This window comes from Onychostoma macrolepis, chromosome 25 (genome assembly GCF_012432095.1).
Source record: "Onychostoma macrolepis isolate SWU-2019 chromosome 25, ASM1243209v1, whole genome shotgun sequence".
Classification (NCBI taxonomy): Eukaryota; Metazoa; Chordata; class Actinopteri; order Cypriniformes; family Cyprinidae; genus Onychostoma; species Onychostoma macrolepis.
In genome coordinates this window covers 17,094,706-17,117,586 of record NC_081179.1, presented here as the reverse complement: position 1 = coordinate 17,117,586, position 22,881 = coordinate 17,094,706, and the positions used below count along the sequence as shown (strand labels likewise).

At 36.7% G+C, this 22,881-nt stretch overlaps 1 protein-coding gene across 2 annotated transcripts in view; it reads right to left on the bottom strand.

The window, feature by feature from the left end:
- tln2b (talin 2b) overlaps positions 1–22,881 on the bottom strand; it is a 183,966-nt gene that overhangs the window by 90,164 nt on the left and 70,921 nt on the right. For both annotated transcript variants that reach the window (XM_058766837.1, XM_058766836.1), the window contains exons 2-8: positions 15,465–15,638; positions 14,123–14,220; positions 13,892–14,021; positions 12,830–12,982; positions 12,436–12,578; positions 5,114–5,241; positions 4,767–4,830 (exon numbers count right to left, since the gene is read on the bottom strand). In XM_058766837.1, the coding sequence (XP_058622820.1) occupies positions 4,767–4,830; positions 5,114–5,241; positions 12,436–12,578; positions 12,830–12,982; positions 13,892–14,021; positions 14,123–14,220; positions 15,465–15,600 (852 nt within the window). In that variant the 5' untranslated portion in view covers positions 15,601–15,638. The remainder of the gene's footprint in view (positions 1–4,766; positions 4,831–5,113; positions 5,242–12,435; positions 12,579–12,829; positions 12,983–13,891; positions 14,022–14,122; positions 14,221–15,464; positions 15,639–22,881) is intronic.

Sequence of the window (22,881 nt, the reverse complement as noted above, 5' to 3'; positions counted from 1 at the left end):
ATAAAAGCAGACCTTTATACAGTGATGCATTATTAATAAGACAATAAGCGTTTAAAGTTGATTCTGCTGGTATAAGGAAACAGTTGAAGTGATCGCGCCAGAGCGTGCGCACACACACACACACACACACACACATATATACAAAACACATCAGTTCCAGCATTGCTAACTTGACAGCACAGTTGGTACTTTATCAAAATAAAATACAGTGAGCCAAACATCAGTGCGCCTGCCTCTGTGTCACCGCTGGAACGCGACTGAAGTACAAAGCCTATCATTTACATAATAAATAATAGTTTCGCATTCAGATACGTTACATCGTAAATATGGAAATATTAGGGAATATTTGGATTTGTGCCGAATGAGAGAGGAAGGATACACGAGCACAAAGCTCCTTTTCGCAAACAGCTGAGTGCGCAAGGCTTTAAAGTATACTCCCTTGTCAGTGAGAGATGCGTGCAGAATCAGCACATGGTCACTGTCTAGGGGGCTTTGTTTTCAAGTGCGCAATTCGGCATTCACTGTTCTTCTGCTGGCGGTTATCAAACAGCGTTGCATTGCTGCGGGCGCCCCCTTCTGGATTGAGGGTGAATTGCCTGTATTCGTTCATGTAAGGCCTCATGCACCGAACCGAGCAGGGGCGAGGCCAGAAATGTTTAAGTGGGTGGGCCAACATAAAACCGGGTGGGCAAGGTGCGTGTAAGAAAACTGCATAATTGCCAACAGAAAATACAGCGCAAATGTTCAATGCACAACACTTCTAAAGCATTAATTAACATTAATTTTAATTTCAACATTTTCTAATAATTATTAAAATTTAAATTTATCTGTTAACATTCGTACCTGAGCTAACAAAAAGTTGTAGCCTATTTTTATTAACTAACCTTAAAAATTAATTAATACTGTAACAAATGTATTTCTCATTGTTAATGTTAGTTAATGCATTGCCTAACCTAAGTTTATTGTAAAGCATTACCTTAGTCTGAGACGACGGAGCTTCGCAGATGATCTTATAATCAGTCTCTGTCAGTTTGCGTTCAAAGGAGAGTAAACGAATACCGCAGAAATGTGCACAGCTGCAAATATGCAGTTTTTTGTGGAGAAGAGTATGTATCACAACGTTTATGTGTTTCTTTCTACAAAGGGCGCATCTATTTAGCGGTTTAAACACGTTGCTAATATAATGCTTTAAACACACTCATAAGTTTCCAATCTAAATCCATCACCCGGTGGTCTGGTTTCATTTGTAGGCGGTCTGGATTCAGTGCTAAGACTTAATTTTCATTTGGGATATCCAATATTTTTAAAGACTGATTGAGGTTTGTTTCACTATTTTCAAATTCAACATTATTTTAAAACGTGTGCATTTTACTATGTTCTTACGTCGTAAACGTAAATGTGGGTGGGACTAACTGAATCGTCACTGACGAATCATCATTTTTGACAAGGGTATGCTATGCACCTATAGGAAGAAAACTCACGTTAAATATATTTTAAAGTAAATATATGAAGTTATATGGAAACTATACGTTTATTATTATTATCGTTTAATAACCCGTAGCTTCGCCACTGGAACCGAGATGTCCGTACCGTGACGGTTCGGTACGAATACATGTATCGTGCCACCCCTAATATGTAAGGAATAATTGACGACGGGCCGTTGGATTATTAGAAAAATAATGCACACCCGAGGTGGTGATGCGGTCACGACGCGAAGCGGAGCCAGGCGCGAGTATAAACGAGGCTTTACACCTCGGGTGTGCATTATTTTTCTAATAATTCAATGGACCGAAGTCAATTATTCCGCTTATACTACGTTTGCCACACCTCAAGACATCGATCAAATGATATATTTCAAGGCATTCGTCCGGTATTTCTACTTAAATCGCTATTGTGAGTAGGATTGTTTCTTCCGCATTTCATCCAAGGCCTCAGTTGCTAATTCCTAAACGTCATTTTAAACCTACTAACGGAGGCTTGATCCATTAATAACAGATTAATGCAGTTAATACAGTTAATAACTAAGTTATGAGAGAGAGAGAGAGATTACCTCTGTGCGTCTCTCAATAGTGTTCGGCAGCAATGTCTCTAGTTATAGTGAAACTTAGTTCCTTTTGTTCACGAACAGCGCCGTTGTTACCTCGCTTGTGAGAAGTCATGTAGTTTTTAAGTTGTTTACTGATAAAATCGTCAGGGTAGTGCTAAAAACATTAGCACGATGTATGCTAGTGTGTGCAAACTGTAACTGTTATGTATGTGCGGTCTGTGAGGGAGAGAGAGCAGGAGAGATAGAGTATGTGCTTTCCGTACATAATAAAGCGTAATTTTGTGGCAAAAACATGGACATGATCTGTCGTTTTTTATCATATTGTTTACTATATTTATTTGTTTGGCCAGTGTCGTTGTGGGTGTTGGTTATTTTGCTGTTGTAAGACCTTTGAAATAACAGAAATCATTTGGTGAAGTGATATGGTCATGTAATGCGGTCAAGAGCTGCCTGGAACTACGTTCGCCGTGCGTTTCCCTGAAAATAATTGCACACCTTAGAACGTTCGGCAGCCAATCAGATTCAAGCATTCAATGGCCCCGTAGTATAAATATATATATTAGTGTTGTCAATCGATTAAAAAATGTTATCGTGTTAATCACAGTCATGGACTGTGATTAATCATGATTAATCACAAATTTAAAATACTAGGATTTACCTGTAAATGTGATGTGTTGAAATAAAGAAATGCATGACAAACTAGTTTAAAGAAACAGAACCTTTCACACTTCCGCCAGGTATGAGACATAATCCTTATTATTCTTTTATCATTATTCTTTTGTTTTTATTCAGCCATTATCAGTCTTTATACTGGCAATAAAACGTTTACCAAGCCACATCGCTTCAATCCCAGTATACATTTACCCAACTATTATCAAAAGTATTTCTAAATAAATACAACAAAACATTTTCTTGCGACCTTACATGAAGTATTATGACAAAATGCATTATGAAGAAGAATTGGACCTGTTCTGCAGGTGCATTAGAGCTAATATTAGCATCACGCTACATAAGACAATTTATGAGATTAATAGTACACTTTTACTCAGAACTCACTTCAAACCACCATCGAGTGTTTGTAATAACTTCTTTTTACGATCACATGTGGAATTTGGTCGTTTACTGTTGTTAAAATACGCTATTTATAGCCTTTTATATCGCTGCACAAATTAGCATTTCAGATGTACACATTCCCTCAAGAAAATCACATACAAACCATAGGCTATCGTAATTGTGTGTTTATTATCTTATATAATCTGTAGTGGCTGTTGTCATATTTATTTCTGCTGCTCTGGCTGAAACTCACGTTGTTTGTGATGTTATAACCGCCTCTCCGTTCTTAAGTTGCCAGGGATACATTCCAAGTATAGTACACATTAATAAAAGGATCTATTTTAATTTTTATTTGTCTATATACACTTTGGGCGGCCGCGGTACATTATAAAAGTAGCCTAAAAACCCGCAACCCATGGCTCTGTAATTTTTCCCACGACTGTATTTTCAAAACAGCCCACTTGTGCCGCTGCCCTGGCAACACTGGTTCGCTGTACCCTCATCACACAATGATAGATAACCTTCCGCGCTGCAATGACGGGAAGAAGTTGGGGTCAAACCTTATCAAACGATGAATTTGCGTTAAAAAAAATATTAATGTGTTAAAATTTTTGGATTAATCTCATGCGTTAACGTTGACACCCCTAATATATATATATATATATATATATATATATATATATACACACACACACATACACTGTATATGTATCTGAGTAACAGGGTTGAAAATCAAGCTTAAATTACAAGCTAGTTTGTCTGGAATCAAACTTTTGTTTGTCATTATTGCTAAATTTCCTAATAATTAAAAAATATATGTTTATATATATATTTGATTTCTTTCCTTTTTGTTTTCTTACAATAACTTTGGTAATAGGGCTGAATGGTTAAGCTGAAATCACACTAAACAACATTTGTATTTTTTTTTTGCCAAGGGTAATTAAAATCATACAGTTATCTACAGAATTGAGATTATATATTGAATTTATATTCTGTACATTGTAATAAAACAATTTTAATAAAACAAACTTTAATGAATTATTTTTAACTACCAAAAGTTAAATATTTAGCTGTATCCCAAATTTTGCATTATAACACATGATTTTTCTGTTTGCGATTCTGATTGCGATTTCAGCTCAACCATTCAACCCTGTTATCAAAGTTACTGTAAGAAAACAAAAACCGAAAGAAAATCAAACAATTTTTTTTCATTGATAGAAAATGTATCAATAATTACAAACAAAGCTTTGATTCCATACAAGCTAGGTTGTAAGTTCAGTTCAATTTTCAACCCTGTTACTCATATTTCATATCAATTAAATTTTACAATTTTGTATAAAATAAAATTTTGATATTAATTAAAGTTTAAAATTAGGGGAAAATACACAAATCATGGTATAAAATTGCATTTAGGCCAAACTTCGACATGTTCCGAATATTAAAGGTGGCAAAAGTTCCAAACCTCATAGAATGAACAGAAAATAAAACCGCTCATGTAATATTTAGCTTGACCTCCTGCAGTCCACATTTTCTCCAAGGTTAAGACATTCCTTTTACTGACCATGTGTTGAAATATTCAAAATTTTGTACGTTAGTCATGGACAGTGCCCAATAGTATGTTTTCTTAGAATAACAAATTGTGTAAAGCCATCACAGGGTGACGTACCTGAAAAATTCTCTTCTCCGACCCCCTCTGTTTGATGTATTCTTTTGGTAGGAACTCCTTCAGGCTGCAAATACATTTTACATGTTTACACTCATACTACACAAACATTTTTCCATCAGAGCAGAACAAAACACATGAGGTCATCCTGGTGGGAATTACATCTTCATAACGTACGCCCACACCGACTCTTAAGGTTTCCAGGCAGCACAGAATTCTTGCAAATAATTGTCTGGTCTAAAATGTAATCAGATAACAACTGAAAGAGCCTGCGTGTGTGTGTGTGTGTTACAGTGACAGTGTTGAATGGGCTGCATATGATACCGCAGCTACAAGGCATGTGGTCTTACTCTAAAAATCCTGGCTTGTGTTTGTGCTCCACGTGGGGACCGAATTGGATCTGTGCCTGAATTCCAGCAAACTCGCAGGCCTTATCAAAGGACACGGGGTGGGATCCGTTCAGAATGTCATCCCTGGCCTGAAACAGAGACAGGAAACAAGAGCAGATGTTACCGAATGTAATGAGGGTGCTAACAAAGATGTTAAAGAAAGTATGCAGTGTATTCGCTAAGCAGTTGTTAGCACAACAAAGCAGACAAAAACATTTGAAGGGCCATCATCAACATCTTTAAAGAATATTCAGATCAGTATATTAACACAATAATCTCTGTACGGAGTTGAGTTTATGCATCACTAATAAGCAACTTCAGCGACATATAGCCGCAAGATAAAATGATTTTGTGAGTTGAGGAAGGCTTCTCATCTTGACATCTTGTTTTTTTTAAGCAGAAGCACACAATTCGTAACACGTGATTCCTGCAGGCATGCTTTAACAGACTTGCCGGGATTGTACTGACACAATCTTAGGGGTAACATTAGTTTCTCTATTTCAGCAGAGATACAAATGCCCAAAAGAAAAAAACACCTAAAAATATAAATTCGGTCATGATTTACTCACTCTCATGTCATTACAAATCTGTATGCTTGTTTTTTTTTTTCAGCAGAAAAATTTGAAATTTAAAAGAAACTTTAATTCATACAAGAATACTATACAACAACTAATAACAATATCTGTCAAGTTCAAAACCAAACCAATCTAAACAAAACCAAAATAAAGTAAACCAAACCAACCCACTCAAAAAAAATAAAAATAAAATAAGCCAAACTAAACTCTTCTAAACCAAACCAAACAGAAAAAAGCAAAACAAAACTCAACCAACTAAACAAACAGAAAACAAACAAAAACAAACAAACAAACAAAAAACACCCTCCCCCAAAAACATAACAAAAAAACAAAAACAGGCCAAACTAAACTCTGCTAAACCAAACCAAGTGCAAAAAAATAAAAAATAAAAAACATAAGCAAAGCAAAACGAAACTCAACCAACCAAACAAACAGAAAACAAACAAACAACAATAACAACAACAACAAAAACAGAAGACAAAGGGTTTCCAAATTAGGGTTTGCGAAGGAAATACAGGGGGTTTGTGAGTTGATGAAAAGCTAAAATCAAAATACTTAAAATTGCAATAAATAAACAAATTTTAAAACAAAAAGAAGCAAATAAAACAATTACTAAAAAATTACGAAACATTTTATTTTAGGTGATCAACATCAGAAAACCATGAAACATGTCAATGTGTCATTAAATATTGAAATATTAACTTAAAATCAAAGGTGGTACTTCAAGAAAACATTTTCCGTCAAAGCGGTTCAGCTGCCAAAAAACGTTCAGGAATCTCTGTTATATGGAAAAGCGCTTCGAGAAGATTCTTTAAAAATTCTCCTTTTAAGCTCCAGAGAATAAAGCAACAGCATATGGGATTGGAACAACATGAGGGCGAGTAAATGCTGACAGATTATCATTTTTAGGTGAACTGAAAGAGCCTTTAAGATGTTTCAATAACACTGTGGTGACACTGAGTGCAGTCTAATATTACAGACAGCCTGCGGCCGCTATGGAGGCTGACAGCCCATCTGTTCAAGCGTCTCCTGATATACACCTGAGTGTAGTTCAGTTTAAAACCCGAAAGGGTGCATCTTACAGAAACGTAATAGTGCCATCCGCCCCGCCACCAAGTGAGCCTCTACAAAACAAGCAGCATCTATCTGCAGAGCCAAGTTTGGTTTTCAAACAATCTGGATGAAGTAATTAAGAAAAACGTACACACACTTGTTTGTGAGAGAGTATACTTGGCCGATGTTGTGAGTGAGGACTGAGGTCATGGAAGTTTTACATCATCATAAACAAGTCCGTGAGTGAGGGGCCCCGCCCTCAGGACATCCACCAATCATCTCGCATCGCTCCCAGATGACATCAACATGGTAACAGTAGCAGATACAGTCAGTGAGGGTTTATGGGAACACATCATGACAAACTGAGATATGACGCGGTCACGCCCCCAGCACAGAGCAGAGAAATCCCCTTCAGCCTGCCAAACACTCCTAAACGCATACATGTGCAACAGTCTCAGTGTTTGTGTGTGTGAGCTGCGCTCTTCTGTTTCTCAAAGTATGTGGGTGTGTGTGGCACCATGTCAGAGAATTTCACGCGGGCGTGTGTGTTTACTACAGAGGAAGAGAGAGACAGAGGGAGACTGAGGAAAGGGAGGAGAAGTGTTACAGTATGCGTGCATGTGTATGTGTGTGTGTGTGTGTGTGGTGACTCGCATGCACCTTTTTACCAGCATGGACATACAAAAAACCTCAGTGAATCTATCAATTACAAAAAAGTCCATGGTATTCTTAAAAAAACAACAAATACAATGTACATGAATTTGGTAATAGTAGCATCATGGTAATAGTAGTAGTAGTGATTTATTATTATTTAATACCATGAAATCCCTTCGTAAAGGCACTACCTTTATGAAAATGAACCATGGTTTTATTATAGTAAAAGTGCAGTAACCATGTTTTTTTTGGCATACTGATTACCATTACAGCTTTACTACAAATTCCATGGTTAAACTATGGTTAGTGTAGCAAAATCATGGTTAATTTGTGGGTAATATTGGTTTAGTAACCATTGTTTTTTTGTTTCATTTGTTGTAAAACCAAGGTTAATTTTCATAAGGGATACCATGTGTCTTAACATGGTACCATAGCAGAACCATGCTGCAAGAATATGATAAAGTACCATGGTATTACCATGTTTTTGAATGTATTAGGCTAATACCATGGAAATCTGAAGTTGAAATGTAAATACAATGTTTTTGGACATTGGTAATAGTATAAGGTAATAGTACAGTAATTATTTTAAGTACATGGTAAATGAATATAGTAATCATAGTAATATTGTGTATATAGCTGGTCTCCCAGCCTGACCAGATAAAAAAAACAAAAAACTCAAAAACCAGTCAAAACCCTCTAAACCCTTTTAGCTGCTTATTTTCCTCAGCAGGAATGGTATACAAATACAGTAATCATAGTACTTTAGTATATAACAGGGTAACATGGTATTATTATGTTTTTAAGACAAATATCATGATGATACTAGGTATCTTTAACAAAGTACCATGGTAATACAATTTTGTTTTTGGAAATGTACCATGCTAATACCATGGTTTTCTTTGAAAATACCATGTAGTACCATGTACATTCTATACTATAGTAAATGAATATGGTACCATATTTGTATAATGTTTTTGAACATGGTATTACCATATTTTCTGGACAGTACCAAGGTTAAAAACACCATGCACGGTAATACAGTGTAGTATGTAGGTTACCATACTAATACCATGGTTTTTGGTTACATAAAAACCACAGCACCATGATATTGCCACAGTTTTTTTGTGTATTTTTTAAGTGTACAGTATGTGGAAACTCGACATATTGTAAACACACATTTAATAACAAAGATACAGCCATGTTTTCCTTTCAAACCCAGAAATACTGACCTTATATTGGCAAAAAAAGTGCTTATCCATCATCTTATATATAAGTTATTAAGTGCAGGTGACAGAGTATGTGTGTTTGTCAGTGGGAAGTTGCTCTGAAATCCTCAGGCAGACACACTAATGCATCTGCAGCGAGCCGTGTGCTCCAGAGGCCGGTCAGAGCGCTGCGGCCCGTCTGCTACTACAGCTCACAGCCTCAAGGGAAACTTCGCAAAGCTCCTTGAGCGGACACACACATTCACACTGCATTACTCACACACACATTTACATACATAATAAACATGTATGCATGAAGACCCGCTGGCCACTTTGTGACATGAGTCCTTTTGACTCAAACCAGAGAAAGAATGATATATGCTTGTGTGAATGTGTGACAACATCACATGTAAGATCATGTGCAAACTTAGCACGACGGAAAAAAATATCACGATACATTTCCTGGTTTACTTGTTAAAAAGGTTTTATCAGTTGTGTTTCGCGATAAATGTTTTTAATCACATTAAACTAACCAACCACCAAAATGAACATGCTATTTTCCCAGCTCGTTATTTTCGTTGCAGCATGCTGGTTAGCTCCACTCACAATGAAAGCTCATTGGCTCATAAAAGTGGCTCATTTTCGTGACCAGAAAAAAAAAAAAAACATGCAAAAAAGTGCGAAAAGTGGCTAATTAGGAGAAGGTGTAAAAGTATAATGTAACAATTTCAAGCAATTATTTCAATAGTGTCTTTAAAAATGTTAACCCCCAAACGTGTTTTAATGCTAGCTACAAGAAGTCATGAAAAAACATTAGCATAGCTTTAGGAAGTGCTAATAAAGATGCTTCATTCATTTTGATAATTATTTTTATTGCGCTAAACTAAACTTATTCTTCCCAGCCCTAATATTTTCATTGCATCATGCTGGCTTGCTCCGCCCACAATTAAACCTCATTGGTCCAAATTCCCACATACAGTGCCTTGCAAAAGTACTCAAACCCCTTGAAATTTTCAACATTTTGCCACGTTACAACCACAAACATAAATGTATTTTATTGGGATTTTACGTCATAGACCAACACAAAGTGGCACATAACTGTGAAGTGGAAGGAAAATGATAAATGGTTTTCAAATTTTTTTTTACAAATAAATATCTGAAAAGTGTGGCGTGCATTTGTATTCAGCCCCCCTGAGTCAATACTTTGTAAAACCACCTTCCGCTGCAATTACAGCTGCAAGTCTTTTGGGGGTATGTCTCTACCAGCTTTGCACATCTAGAGAGTGAAATTTTTGCCCATTCTTCTTTGCATAATAGCTCAAGCTCAGTCAGATTGGATGGAGAGCGTCTGTGAACAGCAAAAAAAAAAAAAAACAGCAAAAAAAGAGTCTTGCACAGATTCTCAATTGGATTCAGGTCTGGACTTTGACTGGGCCATTCTAACACATGAATATGCTTTGATCTAAACCATTCCATTGTAGCTCTGGCTGTATGTTTAGAGTCGTTGTCCTGCTGGAAGGTGAACCTCTGTCCCAGTTTCAAGTCTTTTGCAGACTCTAACAGGTTTTCTTCTAAAATTGCCCTGTATTTGGCTCCATCCATCTTCCCATCAACTCTGACCAGCTTCCCTGTTGAAGAAAAGCATCCCCACAACATGATGCTGCCACCACCATGTTTCACGGTGGGGATGGTGTGTTCAGGGTGATGTGCAGTGTTAGTTTTCCGCCACACATAGCTTTTTGCATTTAGGCCAAAGAATTCAATTTTGGTCTCATCTGACCAGAGCACCTTCTTCCACATGTTTGCTGTGTCCCCACATGGCTTGTGGAAAACTGCAAATGGGACTTCTTATGGCTTGCTTTCAACAATGGCTTTCTTCTTGCCACTCTTCAATAAAGGCCAGATTTGGAGTGCACGACTAATAGTTGTCCTGTGGACAGATTCTCCCACCTGAGCTGTGGATCTCTGCAGCTCCTCCAAAGTTACCATGGGCCTCTTGGCTGCTTCTCTGATTAATGTTCTTCTTGCCCAGCCTGTCAGTTTAGGTGGACGGCCACGTCTTGGAAGGTTTGCAGTTGTGCCATATTATTTCCATTTTCAGATGATGGTTTGAACAGTGCTCCATGAGATGTTCAAAGCTTGGGATATTTTTTTTATAACCTAACCCTGCTTTAAGCTTCTCCACAACTTTATCCCTGGGCTGTCTGGTGTGTTCCTTGGACTTCATGATGCTGGTTGTTCACTAATGTTCTCTAACAAACCTCTGAGAGCTTCACAGAACAGCTGCATTTATACTGAGATTAAATTACACACAGGTGGACTCTATTTATTAATTAGGTGACTTCTGAAGGCAATTGGTTCCACTGGATTTTAGTTAGGGGTGTCAGAGTAAAAGGGGCTGAATACAAATTCACGCCACACTTTTCAGATATTTATTTGTAAAGAATTTTGAAAACCATTTATCATTTTCCTTCCACTCCACAGTTATGTGCCACTTTGTGTTGGTCTATGACATAAAATCCCAATAAAATACATTTACGTTCGTGGTCGTAACGTGACAAAATGTGGAAAATTTTAAGGGGTATCAGTACTTTTGAAAGGCACTGTAGATATACAACTAACATCAAATATGTTGTGATTTTTTTTCACATCCATTATAATCTGAAAAAAAACAAAACTATGCATTACCCAAAAAGTGTCTGAACAAGGTGTAAAAATGTGTAAACTCTGCATGACGCAATAACACATCAAAAGATAAAACCCATAGTTTCCTTGAAAAAAATAAAAATAAATTATCAGTTGTGCTTATTCACTTATTTTTATATATATTTATTTATTTATTTTTTACAAGTTGTAAAGATACACTAGCATAACCTCAGGAAATTACAAAAACTGGTGCTTCACTAATTGCACAAATTATTTTTATTGTGCTAAACTAACCATCAAAATATGTTGTGTTATGCTGTTTATGCCCCAACGACATCTCATTGGTCTAAATTCCCACATAGATAGTTATGATTTTGATTCTCTGTGCTTTCTGGCACTTCACGTTTATTGTGATCTGAAAAACTACGCAATACTCTGAAAAAAAAGTGCCTAATTAGGAAGAAATGTGAGGGAAAAGTAATCCATACTGCCTACGGTGGTGGAAAAGACAATCGACAAATCAGCAACTGTGAAGATATGCACATTGCCTTCTGGGCTGACCAATAATTCATTCATAAGAGCTGTGTCACTATTTTACTGCATTCATAAAACTAAAATGACAACATCTAACACCTAAATGTCTGTGCGACAGTGGCTCTGAGAAATTAATTAATTGTTAGAGCAGGTGGCGACGAAGAGGTTTTGGCAAACTGGTGCAATACAGTTAAACCAGCCAAAAAGACAGATAGAGGACAGACAGAATGTCAGTAAAAGAGAATGAAAACAAGTTGATAAAATTGATTATTATTGTTAAAATCGAGCATAATTATCAATAATTACACAGGGCATCAGGGCAAAATACTTCAGGTCAAGAAGCTGTCACTGTAAATCTCAGCAAATGAAACCCCTTCCCTGCAAGACATTTGATGATTGCTTTGTTTCCATTCGTCAAGTCATGTTGGCTAGCTCCGCCCACAGTGAAAGACTGGTCAAAAATCCTGCTCCACAGAATTGTATATTTTATATAAAATATGGTCTGATGGGCTGTGACCTTGTTGTTTTGTGGCGTATTTTGCTTTTTGGCAAAAACATGACACATCTAGTCTGAAACAGAAAAAGAGCACAAAAGTGATCAAAACTGATCTTTTACCTGTACGTAGAGAAGGTTGAGCTGGACAGGATCACGAGAGTCTACATTCTGGTCAGAATAGAAGAACTTCCTTCGTAGAAGTAGTATCTCACTCTCTTCTACGCCCTGCTCCCGAAATGTCCGACTGTGGTCCAGCCAGTTTACTATGAATTAAACATTTGGCCATGTTAGCATTAACAACCAAATTCATTTTTTTAATCATGTGCATTAACAACACAGTTCAAATCCAGTGAGCATATCCTAAGGGGGTCTAAGACACCAGTTATTATATCATTAAAAGATCTGGACTGTGTAAAATTTCTTTAAGCCGGTATAAGAATCTCTCAGTGTGGGTAAATCTGGCGGGGCGTTTTGTTTGCTAATGTTTTATTTTCACAGTTGCCAGGAGTCTCACAATCATCATCTGTGTGAAGTTTGGCTTTCAGCTTTTCCATCTTCCTCTCATCTCGCAGGAGGGTTCTGTCTTTCTTCAGCGTTCCCATCCCATCTTCGCGCTTCTCCTCCACCTGCTCTTGGATCAGTGAGTACTCCTCATAATTAGTGATTCCTGTGGAGCACAAGATAATCAGCACTTTCTATCTGTCAATCGCTCCAGCACAGGTTTTGTATGAAACTAAATAAATATCATTCAGCTTACAGGAATTTATGAAAACAGCCTGATTGTAAATCATTCAGAAAAATAAAAATAAATGAATTAAAAATGTAAATGAGGAGGCTAATGCTTTAATTTCCATCACATTGTTGCTTAAACTGGCCATTTAAACTGAAAAGGACCATGTAAAGTTATATTATTCATGTGATGCTTAAGAGTCATAAATCCAATATTGGACGTAATGAGAACAAAATAAAATATATTTTGCTTATTTGCTACTAGTGGTGTACCGATATCACAATCCTGGCAGATACCGATAAATGGCAAATATTAAAATTGTAAACTATTTTGCCTCAATTATAAACAATAAACACTAAAATCGATCATTTTAAATAATACAAGTTAATTCAGGCACCACAACATTATAATATACAGTATGAAAAATGTATATTCATTTTAATATTTGCTAAAGATTACATAAGTTTTAAAAGATTAAGTTTAAATGATTTAAATGTGAAAATAGATAAAATTAACATACACAAATAAACATCTAATACAAATTTACCAAATACAGACCTTTAAGTTAATTAAGTTAATTAAGTTAAGTTAGTTAAGTTTTAAGGTAAATTTTATGTTAAGTTTTAGGTTAAGTTGAGTTTTAAGTTAAGCTTTAAGTTAAGCTAAGTTTTAAGCTAAGCTAAGTTAAGTTAAGGTGAAACAAATAAGAAATAAAGAAAAACTCTGTTACTCTGATACTGTTACTCTTACTGTACACAGCATTTTTTAAAAACATTAATTGTATCAGCTGGTAAGTTGTAAGCCCAATATTTCTGCCAAACTTGACAGGATAAAAGAAGGACCCACCTATCCTACTGCAGATGGTGACCAACAGCTCCCCTACTGTTTTGGAGTCATCCACCATTATGGTTTTGATGGTTCCATCCAGCATTTTGATCTTCTGTGGTCTCTGTTTTTTCTTGTATTCCAGGACATCCTGTCCATGACAAGAATAAGTGCTGAAATGAAGCTTAGAATCGCAATGGAAATAAAATCTTATGAAAGTCTGAAGAGAATAAGTCAAATAATGTGATTTACCCCATTCCGCAGCATGTAGTAATCAAGGGTGCGCCCTGATTCCAACCAGATTCCTTTCCTGGGGTCATCATCGGACAGGAAGAGCCCGTAATCTGATGCTGCAATAAGTTTTACATAATTAAAACAACAACTTGCCCCATGGAAGCAGATAGTTAATTTAAAGAGATCCGGTTACGTCTACAAATACGGTCATAATAAATATCAGACTCTTCATTAAACCACAAAGCAATTTGTCTTTGATCCTAAAAGAGACAATTGACATTTATAAGACGAGTCCAATTCATTGTGGGCAATCGAGGGCAGCAATCATGTGCGTTGCACGGGACAACAGTCATATAGTTGTAGCTGGCCAAATAATGAATGTACACAGAGTGGCAGAGCTGCAGACTCATCCCGAAGTGATGACTCCTGTTGAGCTTATGGCGCACACGAGTCCATTTCGCAAGCTCCAGCGAGCAGAGAACATTAATGCTTGACTTTGTGGCCGCTTGATGACTTGAGTGGAGATGGAAAGAGAAAGAGTGCACTTATCCATCAGACTCACTCTGAAGCAGAACTGGTCATCAGCTGAGGTTGCACATAGCGTAACACTTTACCGCCCAAGTTTTGACATGACGGATACAGAAACATCTACTGATGTGAAGCAGCTGGTATAAACACAGCCCAAATCCAAACTTCTGTCAAGCTCTGCAGATTTTTACAAAATTTAGACCAAACATAAAAGTTCCCCCTGCCCCAAGTGTGTTTAAACAATATTTTGATAATACCATCACCCGCTAAAAATGTAGTATTCTATATAAATGTAGTATGTAGTATTCACAGTGTACCATATTTAAATCCATTCCAAGTAATTCCAAAGAGTTTTCCTCAAAAAATGTGACAAAAGGTGCCAATACACATGTAATTATAAAATTGTAAATATGAATCCAAAATGTACCTAATTAACTTAAAAACTTGTGATGTTTTGAATAATTCAGTGTATTTTATTCCAATAAAATAAAAAAAGTAATCTTGAATCAAAACGTAATAACTTGTTGTGCCTCTAAAATGACTTGCCTTTTCAGGTGATGTCATCAAGGCTGGTTAAAAAGTAAAGCGTACAATTTTAACTTCTAACGACACCAAACAGAATTTCAAAAAGACTTGCGAAAACCTTCCCGAACACTCCCCCATCTACCATTGGTTGAACAAAAAGATAGTCCCGCCCCCAAACTCACGCCACTGATTGAGCCAGTGTTGTTGTGTCTGGCTGGTTGTGATGCTCAAACAAACAAAAATGTTGGAGTCTCATGGAAGAGCGTAAAATGGAGGGAAGCCTAGAGGAATATTCTGCAACTCTTACCTTGTCCAGTTTGGGCCTCAGGAACTCGCTCTCTGATAATCCTGCAGGCGTCGTAAACTGGAGTTGAGGGCTCAAACTGCATCGTCTTGACCACATTGCACTGTCGCACACAAATCTTCAGCGACAGGGCCACCATCGTGACTGCTGCTCGAATGGGAGCACCCACTAGCACACCTGTAGAGACCGAAAGAAACAATCTGTCAGTTTCTCTGAAACGTCCAGCACCCGTTCATTCTTTGAGGTCCACACCACTACATCAAAACATGTTTTAATCTGGATTAACTGGAGCAGAAGTAAATGTGAACACAAGTGATTTTCAGTTGAGTTCAACTCTAGCACTGATTAATGAAATATGCCTGCCACTGAAGATAAGAGAGCGAGATCAGAGCTTTGTGTAGGCTTACAATATGAGCTTCTTACTGCCAAGAGACGTCTGTAATGTAGTTATTAGATTAGTAGAACAGCACTGCCCTTTAAATACTGAGCAGAGGAAAAGATTCTACTGCCAACTGGGTGTTTAGCCTAAGCTCACTCAACCTCAACCAAATATCACATCTATGAAATGTAATCTTTGCACAAGAGAGAAACCTTCCAGTTTTAAAAATTAAGGTAAAGTGGTTATAGAGAGACTAAGATCAAGCAGAATATTTTTGAATTACGGTAGTGTTTGATTGATGCTAAAAGACATCAATAGAGATCAGCATCAACTCACAAGATCAAATTCATAACGATCAAACTCCGAGCCGAAATCAGATTGGCAACAGAGATAAGAGTAGAGAAGTGACTAGTAACTGAGATCAGATTCATACCAAAGATTTGACTCGTAAGATATCAGACTCAGAGCAGAGATCACATCTGCAGAAATCAGACTTGTAACTGACATGAAATTTTTACCTGAGATTTGTTTGGAACTGAGATCAGACTAGTGACCGAGGTCAGATTTGTATTAAAAAAATCGGACTCATATCAGACTCGCAATAGATCAGATAAATGCCAAAGATTTGACTCCCAGCACATCAGACTCAAAGCAGCGATCAGCAACAGAGATCAGACCCTGTTGAAAAAAAATCAGCATATGCTGGTTAGGTATGTTTTGAAGCATGGTAGCTGATTTGGGCTGGCTTAAGATGGTCCTTAAACCAGCTTAAACCAGCTGCCATGCTTCAAAACATACCTAACCAGCATAGGCTGTTTTTTTCAACAGGAAATTCAGAGCAGAGATTTGACTTCTGAGATCAGAATTGTATTAGAGTATCAGACTCAGCAACTGAGATCAGATTATACCAAAAATTTGATACGTAACAGATCACGCTCAAATTAAAGATCAGATTTGCAACATAAATCAGACCCAGAGCAAAGATCTGACTAGTAACTGACATGAATTTTGCATCAGTGATTTCATTCGTAACAAAGATGCAACTCTTAACTGAGATCAGACTTATAAATGAGATCAGGATTGTATAAGAGATTTGACCCATATCAGAGATCAGACTCATAAAAATTTGACTCATAACAAATCAGACTTAGATGAGATCAGACCTGCAACAAAAATTCAGTGCAGAGATCTGACTTGTAACTGAGATCAGATTTGTACCAGAGATTTGATTTGTAACAGATTTGTAACAAAAGTCAGACTTAGATGAAATTAGGGATGTGCGCTATGACTAATTTGACTGTCGTTGTATCCGAATAGTCGACTAGTCTAAAAGCTAGAAACCCCCCCCAAAAAAAAAGAAAAAAAAAGAAAAAACTGTTTCTATATAACAGCCTACACTTGAACTACTTAATCTTTGAATCACCCTGTCAAATCCCCCAATGAATTCTACTAAAAATGGTCACGATTAATGGAAAATCAATCAACAGACTGACAGAATTCTTCATTTTCATATAACGTTAGCCAACTAAAACATGTCAAAAACAATAGGAAAGTTTATCAAGGCATAGCATTAAAACGGCTTTTAAAAATGTACTTCATGTTGGCTATATTGTCTAAAAACAAAACAATGCTCATTTTACTTGGATCATACGCACTTGTTCAGTGAATTTAACATGTTAACGTGGTCTGGCGAAAGACGGGACTAGAGGCGATTCTGCACTTGAAAAAAAACCACGCTCGGCAGGAACTGAAGTCACAGGCACACAGACAGAACTACAAGCAAGCAGACAGTTTCGAAAAGAGCCTGGAAATTCCACACCACCACCGAAGTGGGTCTTCGTTTAGAGGAACAGACGGCGTGGATGGGATTGCGGACCGCAGCGGCGGGTTGTGTATGAAATCATTGACATTTGCTGGCTTTGGCTAGCCTCCAAGCTAACGCATATGTGCCTGTATTGAATATGATTACTCATCGCTCCAGTAGAGTTATTGTAAGGCAATTTGACATTACACAGTTTACACGAAACTTTTCCGTTTCCTTCTAATTCAAAATAATCCCACACCTTGCAGGTCTTTTGCATGGTCATTTCGAGCTCACCGCAACTGACATGAAGAAAACGCATGCGAGGTCTGAGGTAAAAATGTAGTTTCCGCCCAGATACGCTTTTAAAATATTTATATATTTAAATATTTTTATATGTATTCTTTTTCAAAAGTTTTATTTTAACTTATTTAAAATGTTTTAAATATAACGTTAAAATGATGGCAATTTGAATGATAAAATCAAGGTTTTTTTTTATTCTCTCGTGTAATCAACTATTGTTTTCAGTGTCGACTAGCAGGAGCTGTACCAGTCTGTATCAGTCGATTAGTTGACTAGACCCGCATATCCCTAGATGAGATCAAATCTGTAACAGAGATCAGATTCAGAGAAGAGATCTGACATGTAACTGAGATCAGATTTGTACCAGAGATTTGATTTGTAATAGATCAGACATATACAGTAACTGAGATCAGATTCATACCTGAGAACTGACTCGTAACAGAGCGCAGACTTGCAAAAGAGATCAGACTTACAATTAATATCAGATAAAGATCTTGTTACCAAGATCAAACTGCCATCTCACCTGTATAAGATTCTTATATGCATCAAATTTGAAGAAAATGGTTTTGTTTCTCTAAAGCCTCACAGGGTCAAGTACACCAGAATATGGTAGTGCTGTAGTAAAAGACCCTGGTCAGATTCTGTGGCACTTCCGCTTGACAAAGTACTTTAAAATCAGTATCAAACTAAAGTAAAAATCAGAAACTCAGACCAAATAGGAGACATACTCTCAAATCAAAAAAACCATTATAAACAGCCCAGGAATCACAGTCAGACAGTCCAGTTGAAGTGATTGAGAGTCAAGTATGAAGTGAGATGTGTCTGTCTGATAGTATCTCACCAGCGCTAGGAATACTTCAACAGAAGACAGAGAGGACTAATCTTCTTTTGATAATGGACTTGTGAATGAGCCCACATTGTCTACTCACTCAGTCACCAAGTGTGCATGTGCGCACGCACACACATACACACAATAATAAGCAGGGAGAATAGCTCTGTATAGTCCTTTCATTCCTAATAGGGCACACAAGGGACATGCAGAGGTATTGTGGACCAGATGAGAAGTCCCACAGAGACCACACACATTGGATTTCATTGTTTTATGGGGACATTCCATAGACGTAATGGTTTTTATACTGTACAAACTGTATTTTTCGATTGTTTAATGTCTTACTGCATGAATCCCCCCCAAAAATTTATATTTGTAAAAAATATAATAAAAATGCAAAAATATATAGTTTTTACCTTGAAAAATCTTGTAAAGATTTTTGTAAAGACACACACATAAATATATACTGTATACACACACAGTACATATATACATATACACACACACACACACACACAATTAGATTAAAACGATATGAAACCAAATGATACATTACACACGCGCGCACATACACACACACAAAATTAGATTTTTGCTCTTTTTTTATTTTTATTTTTTTTTAAAATCACAGGCACTCTTATACATCATTGTCCCTTGAGCTGTACTGTGACAACAATCGCCTGACCTTGCTAATGTACTGGCATGCACAATGCACATGACTGCAAATCTATGGCTCATATATGACACTGAGTCTGCAAGATGGAGAAAGCTAAAGACTGAGAAGGCAAGCAAAGCAACATACCACCTGCCCCCTTAATCTCTCGTCTACAGCCTCCCAGAAGCCCCACACTGGGCACTCCCATTTCTCCTTCTGGCCCTTCGTGACAGACGCTGCAAAATACCTCTCATTTCTTACTGAACTTCCAGCCAGGCTCAAAGCATTCCACCTCTCACACTGTTCAACCCCTCAACAGCATGTGACTCTCTACATGCGGTAATAATTGACTCCTGGGGGACACTAGGAAAGCAGGAATCGCCACAGTAATATAAGAATTAACCAAAGCCCCATGTGCTCTTTTTCAACTGATTGTGTCGAAAAATGTAGGAAATGGATTTAAATACGGTAAAATGTGCTGCTTTCCATTGCTATGTGGCTGCTAAGGTGTTCTAAGTGGTTGCTAAGGCATTACTAGTTGGTTTCTAGAGTATTATGGGTAATTCCAAGGTGGTTACATACAAGCCACTATGATAATCAAGTCCAAAGATATAAGTGCGAATATCTTGTTAAATTCTGTCGAAGAAGATTCCATACGTATCTAGGTTTAACAAGAGGTTCAAATGTTCAAAACTTTAAGAATGACAAACTGCAAACAGATTTGATTTGCGGTCTACACCGGAGAAGTAAAAGAAACTCAACTCAGCCTCTTTCCTTAAACACCACCCCCCGGGACTGATTTAATTATAGAGACTAAAGGTGGAGTTGGGGAGGTGGAGGGATGCCAGAGGAATTGTCAAAGGGGTTGGTGAGGTAAGCAGCCATTTATATAACTGTAATGTTACGCTAGTTACATTCAAATCTTTCATTAGGAGCTCTCTAGTCTTGATGCAACACCTACTTGGACTGCAAGAATGAGACAAATCATAACTGTTGATGATTTCCCGTGATATTAATTGTAATTTTATTCAAGCTTTGTAGATTCACTGCAATGTGTCTGATCTGTCATTGGATTTATGCACCCAAAGTAGTGTTGTCACGGTACCAAAATTTCAGTATTCGGTACCGATACCAGTGAAAATCCACGGTTCTCGGTACTAATTTCGGTACCACATGCTAATTAAAAAACAATAATAATAAAGTCAAACTAAAATAAAAATGTACAAAAATCAATGCCATTCTTTATACTTATTTAAATTGTGTTTCAAGTTTTTCCGCAAGTAATAAAAGTATGAAAAACAGTAAACAAGTTTCACCCAAATTTAATTTGTCTTTTAATTAATTAAATTTAAACACATTTTATTTTTTTGGTAAATAAAGGGGATTTACTATTAAAATTAAAATATGGAATAAATATTGTGTGATTTCTTTCAAAATAAATAAATATATATATATATATATATATATATATATATATATATATATATATATATATATATATATATATATATATATATATATATATATATATATATATATATATATATATTTTTTTTTTTTTTTTCAACAGTAATAGTATCACATACATTCTACTAAATAATAGTAATATATTTCTGGCACAATGACTTTAAGATGAACTTTTATTTTGACGGGTTGCCGTGAATACCTTTAAATTTCTGTGTGTAGCTATATGATATGACGCTGGTTTTACTCAAATGAAACGGTAAAATGCTCGTGAAGTGACTCCAGTTCTGGAGACATTGTTTATGTATTTATGTCCTCATTGAGACAGCACATGCTGAAATCACCGCGAGCGTCACGCGCGCTTCAGTGTGTGTAGTAAAAAAACAAAAAAAAACACACGCACCATTCATTCATTCACACTCATTCACACAGAGACTCTCAGAACATGCGGGATTCATATCTGAATCGACTTTTGCAGCTTAATATTTTCAGAAACTAGTCCGTGTCGCGATTTGATTTAAGTGTAATGACCTACTTTTGATGAATTCATCCAAACTTTGACAAATTCCGTGACATTCCGTGCTAAACTGTAAATTCCGTTTTTATAACTGGATTCCGCGATTCCGTCCGCATTTTCTGCATCGCGGAAATCATAGGGCCGTACCCGTCAAGAACCGGGTTGACCGGGTACTTGGTACCACCGTTACTTAAAAAAAACCTGGTACCGTGACGTTCTCATTTTTTTAGTACCGACTTGGTACCGAAGTACCGGGTCTTTTGACAACACTAACCCAAAGGACAATTGTGTGACTGGTTATAAAACACAAAGTTAAACACACGAAATACCAAAACAAATGAAACTCTAATGAACACACTACAAACACACTACAATAAAAAAATAACATTTCTGACATAACAGGAATAATTGTAAGCCTGACTTTTCACAAATAGTTAATTGTAGAAACTATAATTGTAATCCCATCATTCTTGATTTATTTAATACTATCTTTTTTAAACAATTTTGCAGTCCCAACTTCTGCTTTTCGAGAACAACGCACCTCCTCTGTGACCCTTGCAGAAAGTTCAAGATCAGCTAATTAGCCAGTCCCTCCTCAGCAACAGACATGAAATCTGACATGATGCTTTCTAAGCATCATCTGCTTTTAACGTTGGACTTTAAAGTGCCTCTCGAGGGCATACTCTCTAAACAGAGCCAGGGCTTCTCCATGACTGCAGCCATATTAAGTTATGCTGTTGTATTTACCAAAAAAAAAAAAATTTCCGGATGTAGACAAAAAGACGCATGAAAACATGCTTGGGGATGCAGTCATAAAAACTGGCAATTCAATTGGGCCGAGGGAGAAGATGGGGCCATCTGGAAGGGATTGCAGTGTGGTGATTTGCAGTAATAACAAAAGCAAAGAGCAGAGCCCCAGAGGCCACTAGTCCTGAATTCATTACAGAGTGTGTGATCGGAAGGAGAGTGTACTTTCAGTCATCTGGTTCTTCTCACCTAAACAGGTATTTCAGCAGGGAAAGACTTTGATTGAGGTCTATGAGTTCATCATATTTTGCATATCTAGACTTCTGACTATAAGTAAAGTTTGGCCCACACTGCATCTTATTTACTACTATAAAAATGCATAGCTAATCACTTTTATTGATTTGTGTTGGAAACATGTATATTAATAAAGCATTAAGTCTTCATGTAAAAAAAAAAAAAGTGACAGCAAAAAAAATATTTATGATACAAAAAATTATATTTCAACTAAATGCTGTCTTTGTACTTTCTATTAATAAAGAATCTTCAAAAAAAAATGTAATCATAGTTAACATTTCAAAAATGAAAATAAATAGTTATTGAGCAGCAATCAGCATATTAGAATGATTTCTGAAGAATCATGTGACACTAAAGACTGGAGTAATGATGCTGAAAATTCAGCTTTGACATCATAGCACATTAAAATAGAATTAAACACATTAAAATAA